The sequence below is a fragment of the Gopherus flavomarginatus genome, chromosome 3, assembly GCF_025201925.1.
Source record: "Gopherus flavomarginatus isolate rGopFla2 chromosome 3, rGopFla2.mat.asm, whole genome shotgun sequence".
Classification (NCBI taxonomy): domain Eukaryota; kingdom Metazoa; phylum Chordata; order Testudines; family Testudinidae; genus Gopherus; species Gopherus flavomarginatus.
Genome location: NC_066619.1, coordinates 265,636,338 through 265,653,962, shown reverse-complemented (window position 1 = coordinate 265,653,962; position 17,625 = coordinate 265,636,338). Strand labels below are relative to the sequence as shown.

The 17,625-nt window shown below is 36.8% G+C and overlaps 1 protein-coding gene across 6 annotated transcripts in view; it reads left to right on the top strand.

Annotated features, from left to right (window-relative positions):
- Positions 1-17,625, top strand: part of RGS12 (regulator of G protein signaling 12) — a 169,592-nt gene that overhangs the window by 54,745 nt on the left and 97,222 nt on the right. For 5 of the 6 annotated variants that reach the window (XM_050947324.1, XM_050947322.1, XM_050947323.1 and 2 more), the window contains one exon: positions 14,837-14,858. In XM_050947324.1, coding sequence (XP_050803281.1) covers positions 14,837-14,858 — 22 coding nt within the window. Of the gene's footprint in view, positions 1-5,323; positions 5,564-14,836; positions 14,859-17,625 lie in introns of those variants that run through there. The other variant, XM_050947328.1, reaches the window with a different exon arrangement.

Below are 17,625 nucleotides of genomic sequence, written 5' to 3'. Positions count from 1 at the left end.
AAGTCTCTTTTTTTAAATGAAAAGGGAAATGTGTATTTTAGAAGTGCTAGACTTAAAAAGAGAAGTGAGTACACTAGTTACATTACTAATGAACAGTCATTTAATGCAGGGGCTGCAATAATCTGAATCTCTGAAACTCAGTTTGGGGGTAGGAGGAAGCTCAAAGAGGCTTAATATGTGTGGGTGGTCTGTCACTTAATCATATCCTCCTTATGTGTAATTTAATTTTACTATTCGGCTGTAATTCACGTATGAAGTTGTTTTTCATTCTGGATATGCAATTAACATTCACTCCTGTTTTTTTTTTTTTTTTTTTTTTAAACAATCTTATCTGTCAAGGAAATTCAGATGGCTTAAACTTTATATGTTGATCAGCACTTTGCAAAAAACTGTTGTATTTACAGAGCAACAGTATGTTTTTGAATTATGAAAAAGGCTAATTTCAGTAGTCAATTTATAATTAAAGGGGTCAAAAGATTTGTTCTAAGCATTTAAAATATGGCTTTGGGGACAAAATATGTTTTCAAACTAGCTCTCTGTTTAGCAAATGTCTGTTTAGATCTGAACTTTGAAAACGTGCACAAAAAAGTCTTGGTAAAACTTGCATTTCTGTTGACAGAAGAGGGCACTCAACAACAATTTGAATTAGGCCTTTTCATTTTGCTAAATTAGTTACATTGAAAAACTTAGTGTTTAACAAGTTTTGCAGTTGTCTAGTCTTTGAATTGTTTATGTAAAGTGTAAATTCAAAAGGAGTATTATGCTAGTATATATTCTAGGAATAAATAGGAATTTTGCCTTCTGCTGATGTAGATAAACTAAAATGCATTGGATGGGAGTCTCCTTTTCCCTTTTCTACTAGTGGAATGTATGTTCTCTTTTTACTGCTTAGGAGCAGGCAAACACTGGCCAAAAAGTACTAGTTGACAGCTAATAAAAAATAATTTTCAAAAGTTTTCCAAGTAATTTTATTTTTATATTATTGTATGTGTTTCTTCCATCTATCTTATTTTTTTATTTCAATAACCAAGGACATTTGAATTAAATGGGATGCTCCTTTCAAAATTCTCTTGCTCCTTTTTTCATGCAAATGGTTATTTTCTTTGTCTTGTAGTGAAGAATGAGAAAAGAGTGATATAAGGTGAATGAGCATTAAGATCTTTTAGTCAAACAGTGTTTTCTACCTGCTCCAAATTTACAAGAGCTTTCCCTTTTCCTAGTTGCTTAGCAGCTTTTTTGCTTTCTTCTTTCTTTTTGCTCACTGATGTTCATTTTTTGTTTATCCAAAACTAATCTTTATTCCCTGTCATTTCTGCCTTTCTCTCAGGCTTCTCTTCCTGGAACCATGTAGACAAAAGAAAAAATATCTTCTTCCAGGATGGGGAGAGAAAAAGAGACTATTCCTGGGTTTTATGCTCCTCAGCCCTTTTTAGTTTCAAAGCAGCTGAAATTGGACTTACAAATGCCTCCATTGATGCATCTGAATTGGTCATTTTAGAGCTCCTATGTCATGATTTTAACATTTTTCATTAATAGCTTCTGTAAATTAATAGGCTGGAGTATTATAGAGACTAGCCCCTTCCAAATTTGGGCTATCTGATTTTGATCTGGCTGGTTTATAAATGCAAACATTGTTTCAAAATAATCTAACATTTTGAATACAGCAGCTGTTGAGATACTCTGGAAAAAATTAGAGGGAAATTAATTTTTAAAAGGGCTTCTTCGCAGCCACCATCATTAACATGCTTTCTTTGTGAGCTAATGGAACTTCTAGTTGGAAAAAAATGTGCACGTGGAATGCAAGTTCATTTCAGTGAAATAAAAATCAGTGACTGTCTGTCTGTCTACACTATAGAATTTAGGTTTCCTGCACCAATTACAAGTGCCTGGAATCCTTATAAAGCACTACCCACACACAGTGTTCCTAATATTAGTGTTTTATTGTGAGTACACCAGCTGCAAGCAAGTCTTGCAAATGCCTCCAGCTGTATGTGTTTATTTCAAATCATTCTGGTGCTTATGTGGATAGGAAGCAAGTATGTTACAGCTGCACTAGTTCAATTGGTCTTTCCAGAGCAGGATACTTTCTGGGGTACTCTGACTCACCATTCAGTCAACATCGGGGACAAGAATCCTCTTAATTTGTGCTCCCTTTGAAGGGCTTCCACAGGAATATTCTCCAGCAAGTCTCTGACTTGGTTATGATGCCCTATCCTCATCTCAGGTAGCAATATCATGCGTCTTGTCCCCAGCATCCATGTAAGTATGGTGTACAAGCTACTCACTATTTTGTTATTTGAAGTCATGCCTTCTGCAGTCCAGCTGTTCTAGTGTCATGGTTTCAGCTTGCCCAGTATAGACATCAGGGCTCTTCTAAAGACCTGGTGTAATAAAGTCCAAACTGAACTCCATGGCCTAGTTTGTTGAATAGTGTCTCAGTGTTGGCGGAGCTTAGCATAAATTGGAATGTTAAGCAGTGTTGGGTGCAAAATTAAGAGCAATATGACAGGCTATCAAAAATCACTACAAAATGAGCTGGATCTCATCCAGTGCCATCATAGTCTTTAGATCTTGTTCTCTGCCACGCCTCATGCTCTGTTCAAACTCATTTCACCATCTCAGTACAGTACCTGATGGAATAAGTCCAAACTGAGCAGTCATCTCACTTTCTCTGAGAAGCACTCAATTTGGATAAGTGGAGAAAAAGGTGCTGATTCTCAGGGATACAATTCCCAGAACAAACTTGGCCCTAGAATACTTTGTAGGTTCTCCAACAAACCCTCACTCCCAAGGTGGTGTTCTTAGAACCAATGCAAAGGTATTGTGACAGATTTATAATGCACTGAACAGAAATATTCGTATGTGGGCCTTGGAAAAGTTAGTAATCTTGAAAATTGTGTAGTCACAAACAATGAGAAAAGGGGGAAAACTGAAAACTCATGAAATGATAAATGGGGTATAAAAATAAATTCCAAGGTACTGCTTTTAAAAACTATTTGGCATAGGAAAAGCAGATTGCAATCATATTGAATCATAGGTGATCTAAATGTTTCAAGTTTATAGTCTTGAAGGAAAGACTCAGACTCAGTTACTTTCATGGAAATGTATTTTTTAATAAACTACATGAACTAAACATAAAGAATAATTCTGTATATGATGAGCACTCTCTCAGAAGTCAGGAAGAACAACCAGAGTAGTGAACCAGGAACATAAATTGTGAATATAACAGATCACAGAGATAATTATGAAATTTTTACAGCAGAAAGTCTTGAAGTTTAGAGGATTGAAAAATTTCCTTTTCTCGGTGTGGGCCTCTGCACTCACAAGGAGAGGAGAGAGAGCTAACACAAAGATCAGGTTTCCCAGACCTAGATCGGTTACCGTTTTGTACCCAGCAAAGGGAATGTTTTGTATTCTGGGACAAAGTCTGCACAAAAAATGTGTGGGAGGGTTGCGGGAGGTGATGGTAGAATCAAATAGATACTGCAGAAGAGAACCAAAATTATTTGGACTGAATCATGTTGCATCAAATGTAAGGGAACCTCTTTTGTTTTACTGTGCACTGGGTGGTTCAGGCCACACAAGATGTTGTGTTGAAATCCTTACATGCCATGGAGCAGTAGTCTGAGAAGGTTCTTTCTGAAGCGGTGTTGTAGGATGTGCATTGGCCTGGCCAGTGCACTTGTAACTACAGAATTGACTACAGTTGCTGTATAGGCAGCATTACAGATGCTGCAGACGTTAAGGATTTCTGCCCGCATAGAGACCCCCTTGCAAAAGCCTGTTCAGGCTTTGCACAGAAAACTAGAATCTGACACTTAATGCTAAATCTAAAAAATATTAGTGATTTTATAAACTGTTGTTAATTCTTTGAGAATAGTTTTACTAGTTTAATGTGGTTCAGAAAAAGCAATATGTAATGTTTAAACATAAAACCTTTCCTGGTGATACTTACTTTAGTTTTTAATGCTTGATTATTGTCACATGTGGTAAAATTAATATTGTTCTGACAAGACCATTTAGTTGATCGGCACACTAAGCCCCTAAATAATGGAGGATGTAATATGTGTAACAAAGTTTCTTTCTTCAAATTTACTTCAAAGGCACTAGACACTTGCACTGATAAAATTGAAAGGATGAAAAACAAATCCAAACCAGTCACAATTCACAGAATGTATATTGTTCAGTTACTTACCTTATGTCTATGTTTCTGGAATGCTTGCATAATAAGACTTGTTACCTCTACTTTCATCTTGTGTTTGGAGTAAACTTTGTTTTCTCATCTCACTCTAAATGAAATCAGTAAGGGACATAAATGTTAGCTAACTGCTGTATTAAACAGAGTACCTAGCGGTTACTACTCCTCCCGCCATGTTCTAGACCTAGGTCATCTTATGCTTCGGATGCTAACTTGCTAAGTGATCTTGGATAAAGGCACTAAACTTCTTTGTGCCTCAGTTTCTCCCTCTGTAAAAGGAGGTCTGTACTTGCAACCTGGACAGCAATATTTAATGCTGAATTCATGTTTGTGAAGTGCTTTAAGGTCCACAGAGGGAATGCATTAGAAATGATGCAGCAGGCAATTCTAGAGGCGCTTAAAATAGTATATTTGTATTATGAATGTTGCAGAAATAAAAGCAATTAAGTTTTTGATTTTTTTTTTTTGTAAATGGCAGCAGACGTCATGAAATTTGCTACTGTGGACAGATTTCATCGCTTGAATAAAAACACTGATAAAAGACAAATTACTAGGCTCTCTCTGCTCTTAGATTCACATGATGGATTTCTTCTTCTGCTCTTCCTACAGTACATGCATATGTCTGTCTTTTGACATCAGTGAAGCATGGGTAGCGTGTACAGTAAGTAGGGAGTGCAGAATATCAGTCAAGAGCTCTCCTACGATGATCTGAGAGCAGAATTTTGCTCTGAAATTGTTTGCTCTTGAATTGAACCCTGTATGCAAAGTTTCCTTGTCATGTAGATCTTTACGTGTGAGTTGTAGTGCTAACCACTTAAAAGTTTAATGTAACAGGCCATTTTGAGGTGGTTTACTTTCTACTGGTCTGTCAGTGTAAACCTCGGAAAAATAGTGATTTATTATGGAAATGTTTCTACAACTATAATGGTGGTGAACAGTAATGCTTTATTAAAAGCCAAGTTATTAGAAGCTGGTTTGTTGTATAAATGATTATCATGCAACCACACTTCATTTTATTTTCCTGATTTGTTATAGGATATACGTTAAATGAAATCACAGCATGATTTCTATGAACTGATCTTGCATTTTTGTGAGAGATAATTGAGATCTAATCTGAATCCCTGACGAACCACAGCTTCCTGCAGTGGTCTGTTGCTATGGGTAACATAAAGGGAGTAAAATAGAACTTCATACGAAATGCCTTTAAACTTTACTGGCATGTACAGGCACAGAATAGGGCTGAATCATATACTTTAATCTTTGAGAAGCTGATGGGTCAAGAAATTTTTTTTTCAATCTTAAGGGAAGATGAATTTAGGAAGAGTATTGTTAGCAAAAATAACTGCTGTTTCTTTTGAAGAGCGGGTAAGTGATATGAATTATATTTAGCCAACACAAGGCAGTGTTGCAGTGAAAATTAGAGGAGAGTATTATAATCAGCTTCAGAGTTATTGCATTTTTGGCTTAGTTTTTGTCTCTTCTACATTAAAACAATGTTAGATCAGAAACTTTTGGAATAATATCTTTAAAGCAAACCATGATTGGAATATATTTTATTTTTCCATCATAGCTACCTATGTTAAGGAAATTGTGTATAGAGGTTATATGGTCAGGCTCTAACATTCAGATTTACTCTGAAATTTAACTGAAAAACTTAATTGTGGCTAATATTTACAAATTCAACTGTTCATAATATATACCTACTTAATGTATGTGCAGTATGTATTACAGATATCTTTTCTTCAGTATAAATAGTACAATATTTTATTTGTGAAAGCATGTATATAGTTTTTAATCACAGTCATTTTAAGAATAGATTTTGTTTTTAGCCATTTGATTTAAATGTTGTTTAATTATTTTTGTTCATGCAAAAAAGGTTGTTTTAATAGGAACGCCTAGCTCTTAGAGGAATTCTGAATGTGGCAATAAAAGATTTATTCTTCTTTGCCATATTTGCTATGCATATTTTGTTTTTATGTAGCTTAGATAAAGTATGTGACAGGAAAACAATTTTAAAGGACATTCTGTAGAAAAAATATTCAGTTAAATCTCCATTGAGTAACAATGTGCAGTAGTTTAAAATTGATTTTTTCCCTGTGAATTGTTACTTTTACAATGTCTTTCCTATTAGCTATTCTAAATGCACCCTTTCATAAGAGAAAACTGAAAGCAATAAGCTATCTAACATGCCTTATTTAAGCGGCTTGGTGGTGAGGATCTTGTTGACAAAATCTTACATCAGAAAGTCAGTAACAACCATTTTTTAAAAAGAAGGTAGAAATAATATTGATTACTGGTGTTTAGGTCAAAAACATATTTCAGACGATTAATTACAATGAAAATGCAAGATGCTCTAAAATATATTTAACAAATATATGAATATAAATATAATATAAAAGATATATTTTAAATTTTGATTGTCAAGTATATTTTAGAATAAGGTTTCCCAAATTATGGGGTAAAATCCCCAGATGGGTCATGAGAGTACATAAAAACTGTAAACTTTTGCAAACACTCAATTTAATACATTTAAAATGATTAAAAAAGATACATAATGTAATCCTTCTGATGGTGTGACAGAGGATCTGGGCAACTGGCCATAATTCATATATCTTGGCAAAAAGGAAAAACTGCTTGAGATAGTTTATCAAGAGGTTGATCAAAACTAAATACAACCAGACAACTTCATGTATGAAATGCATTCTCTGGACTAAGTAGTTAAATGTTTGAAAAGTGGCTATTAATTGCAAGAGTCTTTGTATCCTCAGTGGTCCATCTCCTAGAGAATGAAGCTAGTCCCCAGACCGTATTGTGTGTGTATAGGTATCTTGAGAAAAGTAGTTTGGAAAGTGGAGATAGCTGTCTTGGATCAGAGGAAACACATTTACTTGCACACTGATCCCAATGAATGGGCTTAATAAGCAAGTCCCGACATCAGTGAGGGAGATCTCTGGACACAGCAAAGATTTGATGGTGCAATGACAGCCAGCGAGGCTACATATCTGGACACAGAAGATGAATACCTTATGTAGTTTACCTTGGGAGATGTGTAAGCCTGGGTCTGTTTTAACAAACCATTAATTTTTTTTTATTTCAATTTCTTTTACTAATCTTGTTTTTATTAAGATTGCTATTGTATTGGTAACTTCATACGTAAGTCTTCAAAAATAATTGAACTACATAGCTTCTAGAAAGAAGTTCTGAAGAGTAAATAGTTTCTGGAATTTGCACCCTCCACTTAGTCTCAGTTATGGGACATGGACAGAGGAGTCTGCTCTCATTGAGTTGTGTTAACACCAGGCTGAAATGGATGAACTCAAAAGGCAAAGCCAAAAGACAAATGAGAAGATGAGAGTTGGAGGCGGGTGCATATGTCTGATATTTCCCTCATATTGTTGCAATCTGGAACCCCAAATTTTGGTTCAGTTTAGAGGGCTAGATGTAGGAGGAAAGAAATGATGTATCCCGTTAAGGCTACTGTACTGTTGTCATCTTGGAACCCCGTCATGTTTTATTGTAGCCTAGTGCATGATATAAGTGTTTACAAAACGTTCTAGACTCCTTTCTGCAATTTTTCAAAGGTGTCTAAGAGAGCTAGGCACTTAACTCCTGTTGAATTTCAGGCTCCTTTGAAAATCCCAACCTCTGCTAAAAACATTATTATGGGCAAAACAATTGGATAGCTGATATGGGATTCAATAAAGAACTGAAGGAGGGTAATATAATATAATTAGTATAATACATACCAGTCCCCATGGGTTTATGGAAAATAGGTCTTTATCTTTTTTTGATGTGAGTACATATTTGATTGATAAAGGTAACAGTGTTGAGGTAATACACTTAGACTTCTGTAAAGCTTGGTACCGCATGACATTTTCATTAAGAAACTAGAATGATACAAAATTAACATGGTACACATTACATGGATAAAAAACGTGACTGACTGATGGTTATCAAAATGCATTTGTAAGCATAATCTATTGGGTGTGTTGATAGTGAGGCCCCTCAGGGATCAGTTTGTGGCCCTATGCTGTTGAACTTTTTTATCAATGACTTGGAAGAAGACATAAAATCATTACTGTTAAAATTTTCAAGATGACACAATTGTGGGAATGGTGAAAATGAGGAGGAGAGGTTACTGATTCAGGGTGGTCTGGATTGTTTGTAAGATGGGTGTGGACACACATACACAGTGCAACCAGTAGGCGGCCGCCTAGGGTGCATAGTGGTTGAGGGCGCCTAAAAGACTGCTCAGGTGAGGAGGTGGATTGGAGGTGAGCGGGGGTGGGGGTTGCTGGGAGCGCCACCTGCAGTAATGGGGGGGGGCAGACAGGGGAACCGCTCCCCACCTCTGATCGCCTCCATTCTGCCTCCTCCGCTGAGCTCACAGCCCCCACTCTAATTCTTCTCCAATCGGCACCGCAAGCCTGGGAGAGGAGGAGAATGAGAGTGCGCTCAGTGGAGCGTGTCAGTGGAGTGGAGGAGAGCTGGGGTGGCCCACCCAGGCGGGGTTAGCTTCCATCGGGTGAGGGGGGGCTCCCCGGGCGGACTTAGCTGCCGTGGAGGGAGGGCTCCCCTGGCGGGGTTATCTGTGTGTGGGGGGAAGTGGCGGGATGGGCTAGCTGCCACGGCAGGCAAAGTTAGCTGCCGCGGAGGGGCTCCTCTGGTGGGAGGGGCAGGTGGGCATGGTTAGCTGCTGCGGGGGGAGGGGGTGGCGGGCAGGGTTAGCTAGGTGGGGCAGTGGCGCAAGGTGGAAGTTTCACCGAGGGTGCGAAATTTCCTTGCACCCGGTGTTTGTGTGTGTGAGAGAGAGAGAGCACAAAGCTAGGAGCAAAGATTTATAGGCCATGCTGTGACGGTGCTACCCGTGGGAGCCAGCTGAGGTCACTCAGTCGGGGTGAACTGCAAACAAAACGGGGCAGACAAACCCCAAACGCTAGTGGTTATTCCAATACTTAGATTTACCAAGCCAGCACAAAACAGCTTCTGTAGTACCTCACTGGTCACTTAGAAGTCCAAACAACACAGTTCCCTTAAAGTGCCCAGCCTCAGGCCTCCGTCCAGACACACCTGTCAAACATATGATGTTGATTCCTGAAAATCTTACTTCATCATATAAAAGAAAAGGTTCTTCCAATCCCAAAGGATCAGCCACATACCCAGGTCCAATTATAACTTAGATCTTACCCACAATACACGCTACAGCCAATTCTTATTAACTAAGCTAAAATTTATTAGAAAAGAAAAGAGAGAGAGTGTTGGTTAAAAGATTAATACACATACAGACTTGAATTCAATTGTTGAGGTTCAGCTACATAGCAGAGGTGAGCTTGTAGTAGCCAAAAGTCCTTTTAGAAATAGTCCATAGGTTATAGTCCAATGTCCATATTCAGGGTGGCTCCAGTCAATGACTGGGGATCTCAATCCTTGTGGCTTAAGGTTTCCCCTTCTTGAAACCCAAAGCAGATCTCAGATGAAGAAGGATCATGTCCCAGGTTCTTATACATTTCCAGCAGCCTTTCGGCCTGAGAAAACAATAGGCTTAACTCCTTCTCCCAAACATCCTGGCAATTAGCACAGAGTAATTTATCCATTAAACAGTTCAGATACAGGTTACCACAACTTTCAAAGAGACACATAGACAATAATACTATATCACTCAAGTATCATCTTAAATGCTAATATTCCTTTTTTGATCTTTGAATTAAAACTATAGCAATAGACAAGACTTGTTTGCTGACTTCCCAAGACCTGAGCAAACATCTGCCCTTCTACCTCTAACAATGCAGACTTGCATTTCAAAGCTCTGTTCATTTACATATCTTGCTAACCAGTTCTTAAGGTTCATCCATGGGTCAGGTCAGTCGGTGAGGTGAGTTAATTAACTCTTTCTGGCCCTGTCACCTTTCAGTGAGATATTATATTACACTCATAACGTCACAATGCTTACAGAATGGTGGGAAGCAGTGATAGATAATCAGCTGAACATGAGCTCCCAGTATGATGCTGTGTCCAGAAGGTCTATTGCAATTCTTGGTGTATAAATAGGAGACTCTCATGTAGGAGTAAAGAGGTTGTATTACCTCTGTGTTTGGCACAAGTGAGATTGTTACTGAAATATTGTATCCAGTTTTGGAGTCCACAATTCAAGAAGTGTGTTGAAAAATTGGAAAAGATTCAGAGAAGAGTCCATGTCGTATGCTGATAGATTGACAAGATAAATAGATTAAGCTCTTCTAAAGAGAAGGTTAAGGGATGACAAATATATAACATGTAGTTTTATGTCCTTTGATTCAAAACTATGGTGTGTTCTGAAATGCTGGCTGCCAAAGGTAGGTAAACTTCTAAATGTTGCAACAATTTTGAAATCCAACTTCTGTCCCTGAAAGATGAACGTGAGGATTTTTTTAGACTTCCCTGTGCAGTTGACATCTCAAGTTGTACACCCTGGAGCTGCTACCAAATTGAAACTGATACCTTTATTAAATAATTGTTCTGTGCTGTATCAATCATTGCTGAGGATGTCAAAAGGCAACTACTTTCAACCCCCCTCTACCGCGGAATCATAACTTACCAGTTTAACTTGATGAGTCAACTGAAGTCTGTGGTACTGCTAATATGAAAGAGCAGTGCCTTCCTTCAAATAATGGGCATCTCCCAGTAAACTGCTCTAAGACAAGCCTTTCTTGAAACCAGCTGGAATCAAACTCCTGATGAACTTCAGGAATTGGGATGACTAGATGGTCTTTCTCACTTGCTAGGGCTTTGGTGCAAAGAGGAATTTCATAGAGTATCTTTCAGATGGAACTTAAGGCTGTTGGCTATGCCTTGAAGGAATTGCCCCTTTCCTTGTGGAATATGATAATTAGGAGGCCATGGCTTATGTTGCTGCCTCTTGCACTGTAAGTGCCTCCCTTTGATCATAGGTAATCAGGACTCTAGTAAACTGCAAGGAAGAACATTACAGTGTCCACCTCCTACGTGCATAGAGATACCAAGTGGATAAGCAGGAAATATTCCTGCTGAGGAAGATGCTGCAAGATGTTTTTGTTTTTGCAGGCCTTTAATTCATTTTTTTAAAAAAAATTCAGTTATCGATTACCACCATGCTCCTGGCATATAAGCATGTCTTTATTTGGAACCCAGAATCTCTTTTGAGTTCTAATCTGGATGTGAACATATTTTGAATGACTAATACAATTCAGATTTCTACTCTGCTATTCTCAAAATTTTTTAGCTAACAAATACTTTTGTAAAAAAACAAAATTGCATATCTGATATGAAATAGCAAAATAAAAGTCTAAGGGTTTCTCAGAGTTTCAATAAATGTAACAGATTCTTTTAATAAAATATTTCAGTATGTTTAGAAATATCTTTAAAATTAGGTTCCAGGTACTCTTGAGCAATAAATGAATTGCCTTGTGATTTTATGTTGCTTATCATTTTACCGGATGCAGGAATTGTGCAATTGTGTAGGAATCAGAGAGGTGTGTAAATGTTGAATAAAATCAGTGATCTTGCATGTATACTGTAGAATCTAAATAACTTGCCAATTTTTACTGGCTGTGTTATTTATTTCCATAAAATCATTTTTATACGCATACTGTATCAAATCTGTCCCGTAATTATTCTACATAGACAACTGAGAGTAGAACGTGACCCATAAAGTACCGCAGTTTCAAAGTGAGATCACCGTACTACTTACAAAATCAGGTCTTGCAACTTCCTCTCATGGACAAATCTAGACAAGTTTTTACTGAACGTTTAAAGAGAGAAACTGCTACCTTTGAATGCTGACTGTATACTGTTTCTGACAAAGGTAAATTGAGTTGTTTTTTTAAGCACTCACAAACATGTTTAAAACCCATTACTGTACAGCTGTGCCACTGTAAGCCTGTAAAAGTAGACATGGCCTTAGTGCGTTAAATTGTTGTAATAAGATATAAATCCAGTGACTCTGTTCAGTGATTTTCAGTGTCTAGCAGAAATTGAATTTACGCTCTTAGGCTCATCTTTTGAAAGTGTTGTGCAGGTTTCCTTTGAGGATGAGGATTGATAGGTCAGATATAGACTACTGGCTTTGTGAAAAGTGTACACCAACAGGTGTTAATGTTTTTTGTCTTTTATCATTTTCATGTGAGAGTTCGTTTGAGAGCATAGTGATAGTTTGGTTTCACCCACATAGTTATTGGGGCATTTAGCGTACTGGATGAGGTATACCACATGTTGTAATAGGCATGTCTAGGATCCATGAATCTTGACAGGTGTGTTGTGTAGTGTCTTGATCATTGTAGCAATGGAGATATGTCTGCAGATTTTGCATCTGTTATTCTATCAAAGTCTACTGTTGCTTTTGAGTTGAGTTGCATCTACCTACCTTTGTAGTGTAGACCAGGGCTCAGAAATGTTACTTTACAGTTGTTAACTGCCTAATTACTGAAAGGGAAGTAAATGACACACTCTTAAAGGTGCTAGTGAAGATTCTGTTCATTTCCATCAATGCCTTTCAAATATAGCAAAAAAGGAACACCATTAATGTTTGAATTAAGATGCAAACAGATATGCTAAGGTAACAGACTAGACCTAAAAATGTGTTCTGAGAAGTAATCTGATTACTTTTTGCCTGAAAAGTACACCTATATTCATTTGTTATTTTTATTACCTTTTTGGCAGTCCTTGTTTAGGTTCTGAGTAATGGTGTTGAAGTCATAGTATTCAGTATAACCAAAATTTCACCGTGCAATATGTATGAGTAAAACAAAAGGAATCTAAAAACAGTCACTGATCTGTTACTTCCATAAGAGTTTAATAAATACTGTGTAGTGGACTATATTTAGTACACAGTATTCAATCATGTAGATTCCATTTTAAAAGTAGCTTTACAATTATTATTATAAAATGCCAGATTTGAATGTGAAATAGTTGTTAGACTGTCATGCAAAATACTTTTCTTATAAGTTAGCATAAAACATTTTATGCACCCTCATGAACACATCCCAAATGCTTGAGTCCCTGGGTAGTGCTGTTGAATGAGTTTGAGGGAGATTCACAGGTGCTACTTGGATTATATTATTACGCTTTACAAATTCAAAGGGAGAGATTTATTTTTATATAACTTCACAAGAAATGCTGTTTCAGTGATGCATGAAAAGAAAAGCAATGATTAAAAAATCTATTTTGATTAAGATTAGCATATTAAAATGACAGGCTTTGAAAATTCCAAATTATTACTAACTGATATTTTTTTAAATGGGACCAAATCCTCATCTGGTGAAGCTAATGGAGGTATACTAATTTTATTGATCTAGTACATAAATATTAAACAAAGGACTTCATTTAAAAATGCAATTAAAGTTTTAAAGGTGACTGAAAGTTTTTGCAGGTTTGTTTTTTATTTTTGCTTTTTAATTTGACCTCTGCCCTATTTTTGTTTGTTTATGATGTACACATCCTGAAAGGAGATATGTAGGTTTTTCCCCCCCGCCCCGATTGTCCCTTATTTGAGAAATATCATAAATGAATAGTCTGAACTTTTCTGGTTTTGTTAGAACACTACGAGGGGGTAAAAATGTGTTAATTAAAGGGACAAGGATTTTTGAATAATCAAAGAGGACTTCCCCGATATAAAATGTTAGTCATTTGAATGGATGCTAACAAAAAAGAATGAACAGAAAAAGTTTGGTCTGACCTAAAAATTGCTTCCACCTCTTAGCTTCTGCTCAGCTCAGGGTGGAGAGCAAGTATTTGTTTATTGTAACAGATGTTCGGGGAATGTCCACACACTAGCTTTTACAGAAGTTTTAACTACATTAAATTAATTGGCAATCCAAGGTAAGAAGTTTTGTGTAGACAAACCCACATTGTCATAATCTAACTGGTTCTCCACTCATCCTAGGACCCTGGGCTATGTCAACGCTGAAAAATTTGATGTGAAATCCTTTTGGAAACAAGTGTACAGGTAATGGCTCTCTCAGCGTAGCTAGTTGAGATCAGTACTTTAACTTCCACGTAGTGTGTTGGGAGGTATAAGTTGGACCTTCACTAGCTACATTAAGGTAAAAACTACCTGTCTCCACTAGGATTTTACATCAAGATAGCTAAGTCAATGTAAAAACATGGTTTTTTTCCTCCCAGCAGACATAAAGTCCAGACTGAATTTCTATTGTAAAAGCACAAGTGTGGGGAAAAAGAGAACCTTTCAGATCTTATTTATACATCACGGAAGGACAAAAAAGGATGACTTTTTTTTTTTAAACTTTGAAGGTTACCTTTAAGAACATAAAGATCTGATCTTGCAAACATGTACACACAAGTAACTTTGTAAGCAGTCCTGTTGAACTCAGTGTGAGTAAATACAGTGGGAAGCAGGTTGCCCAATAAATATTTGTGGGATCAAGCTACAGTATGTTAGTTCAATAGCTTGGGAGAAGTTTGGTAGGAGGCGGCAGCAGCTGTTGGAAAATAACTGCTGACTCATTTATACTGTCTCTCCCCTAATGTCAACTGGGGCTGATTGATTTTCGGGGCCAAAATGCAAAGACTGATCAGCTCTTTCAGTATTGTATGTTACTCAGAAAAATTTTTCTGTATTGTCATGAAATGTATGTAACTCATCTCTTTCTCTCTCTTTTATCGTAGTCTGCAACTGTGTCTGATGGAGGTAAGCTAAAATTTGTTGTCACTTTTGTTAATATTCAGAAAATCAAAGTTCCCACATTAAATAGTGTGGTAAAGTGTGATAAATAAAATGTCATATGAGAATTGTTTGCTTGATAAACATGATGGGCCCATACTGCAGTCCTTAATGATGCACTGACTTCAGTAGGAATTGTGCCTATGAAAATCCTGAAGGATATTATTAAATTGGGAACTGATAAAAGCTCATTTTTTAAATATCCTTTATGTACTGTATATTTTTACCATTGCACTTTTCATCAACAGCATTTCATTTTACATGTTAAAACAAGTTTTTTACTGTTTTGTCTTGCAGAGACTGCTCCTAGCGCATAGGTTAGGTGTGATCTCAGAGCTTTTCTCGAAACTAAAAGGAGTTTCTTTTTATAACGAAGTAATGCATTTGTTTTAGATAATGAAGACAGCATCCTTAAAAACTGAATAAGTGTAACCCAACCTGAAGTTCTTGCTGTTCTGGGATAACTATTGGGTTTTTTACCCGCAAAAGTTTATGTCCAAATAATTTGTTAGTCTTTAAGGTGCTACCAGGCTCCTCATTTTTGTGGATACAGACTAACATGGTTACCCTTCTGATATTGGGTAGAGTCACTATCTGTGCTACATTTTGTGATGAGCCATCAGGAATTGAGAAGAGGCTAACTCACTCTTTCATTTGAGAACTCTGAACCAAAATCCACTATTAAGATTAGCATTGCCTACTTGGGCCTCCTACTATGCTGGGCTTCAAACAGAGAGAAAGAATTGTGTTTAAGTTCAGTCGAATGACAGTTCCAGCTAATTAAGGTTCTAATATGGTTAGGCTGGCAAAAGTTTGGTAGAACCTTATTTAAAAACAAAATAGTTTTAGCTAAGTTGTAACAAGTGACTGAAGAAATTCAACACATGCTGAACATTTTAAACAAAACAGGAAAAAAAAAGAAAAATGTGTTCTATGTAGGCGAGAACATACTCTTTTAGCATGACACTTGCACCATTTGGGCCCATCCATATTAACCAACCAAGTTGTGTTAGAAACCAGTTTAGCTGGAACAGTTTAAATATGATTCCATAACAGTATACAAGGCCTTTAGTATAGCTTAGTTAACACTACAGGTTGTTTGCTTCTGGAGTTGCCTCACTTGGTCCTGCAAAGGATCAGTCTTGCATGTATTTTACCCATTTTGGCTTTCTTCAAGTACTGTATAATATATACTGTTTTATTAAGGAAAAGGACACAGACATCTGTTTAAGAAACAAGCGAACTAAAACAAAAGAGATTCTGAAGCTGGAGGAGGGTAGGGTTAGTTGCCTGTTTTTTTTATCTAAGTGGAAGAGTAGCAAAATATATTCTTATTATTCATTCCTCCCCTATCTTTCTTTGTCATTTCTTGTATTAAAAAAAAAAAAAAAAAAGGCCCGTTTGGGCTTCAGCCAGAAATAAAACCCTAGACAGAGTTCACTGTGTCATTTTACTAGCAGATAACTTATCCCATCAGGTATTTTCTCTTCTTCAGTTGTCACCACTGTCACAGCACTTGGATGGGAGGTAGAATATAGTCTGTTTGAAGCCCACCCACTAATTGGCCATGCGATAATAGGGGAAAAGGCAATGTGCACCTATTCCATCTCGTTTCTTAAACAGAGGTTATATCTTCACTCTAAAAGGGTGTGTTTTTACAGTAAGTAGTCTGTCTTGATGGAATATTCTAGCAGAGACAAGGCACAGGTTTGTTTTTTTACCTCAGTGTAGCTAGTCAAGATAAAAACCCTAAGTGAAATGTGTAGGGTTGACCCTGACTGACTACATCGAGGTAAAAACTATAATGCCTTGTCTCCACTATGATTTTACATCCAGTTAGCTCTCGAGTTTCCCATCTCAGTGTAAAAACCACATCTTTTTATCTGCAGTCAAGACAGAGCCTAACATGCAGACAGTGTTTCTAGGTTTACTAATCTGAATATTGTACAGACTGCTAATTCCACAAGAAATGATTTCTGTCCTGAAAGTTTATGTATTATAAATTCGTTGGTCTGAAAAAAGATTATGCATTATCTGCTTGTCTACAATTAAAAGTGTTTCTCCTTCATGGCAAGTCTAATCTCCATTTGCTGAGGAAATGGGAACCCTGAAGTAACACTCCCTTGATAGTAACATCAAGCACAGTGTACTTCATTTGTCAGTTTTATTAGAGATCTCTGTCTTGTCATGTCCCGCTCCTCCAGTATTGTTACTGAAGTTATTTTCAAGTCTAGGGATAATTGTATTTTCACAATGAATACTGTAGAATTTGATGGAGTCGTGAAGTCTGAGGGCTGTGTAGGTTGCAGAGGTAAAAGAACAGATTGTAACTCGCGCTCAGTATTCTGTTCTATATCCTAGTATTTTATCTGTCCTGTCACTTAGTGCTGAAGATTTAACACCATACATTCTCTCCATTTTTAAGATACCAGTGGGTCCTAAGTTCTGTACAAAGCTATAAAATGTAGATTATGTGAAGAGTAATATTTAATAAATGCTTAACTACAGTATATAGACGATAAACTGGAAAAAATAAGATCCAAGAGAAAAGAGTGAAACCAGAGTAATTGAATAGAAATAAAATCTTAACTAATTTCAGCTATAGCTGCACTAGATATAATGTTCTGATTAATGTCTATGACAATTAAAATACTTACTTTCTTTGAAAATGTCAGACCAATAATTTTTATTTTTTATTAATTTCAGCCCTTCATTAGAAGACCCACAGAATAAC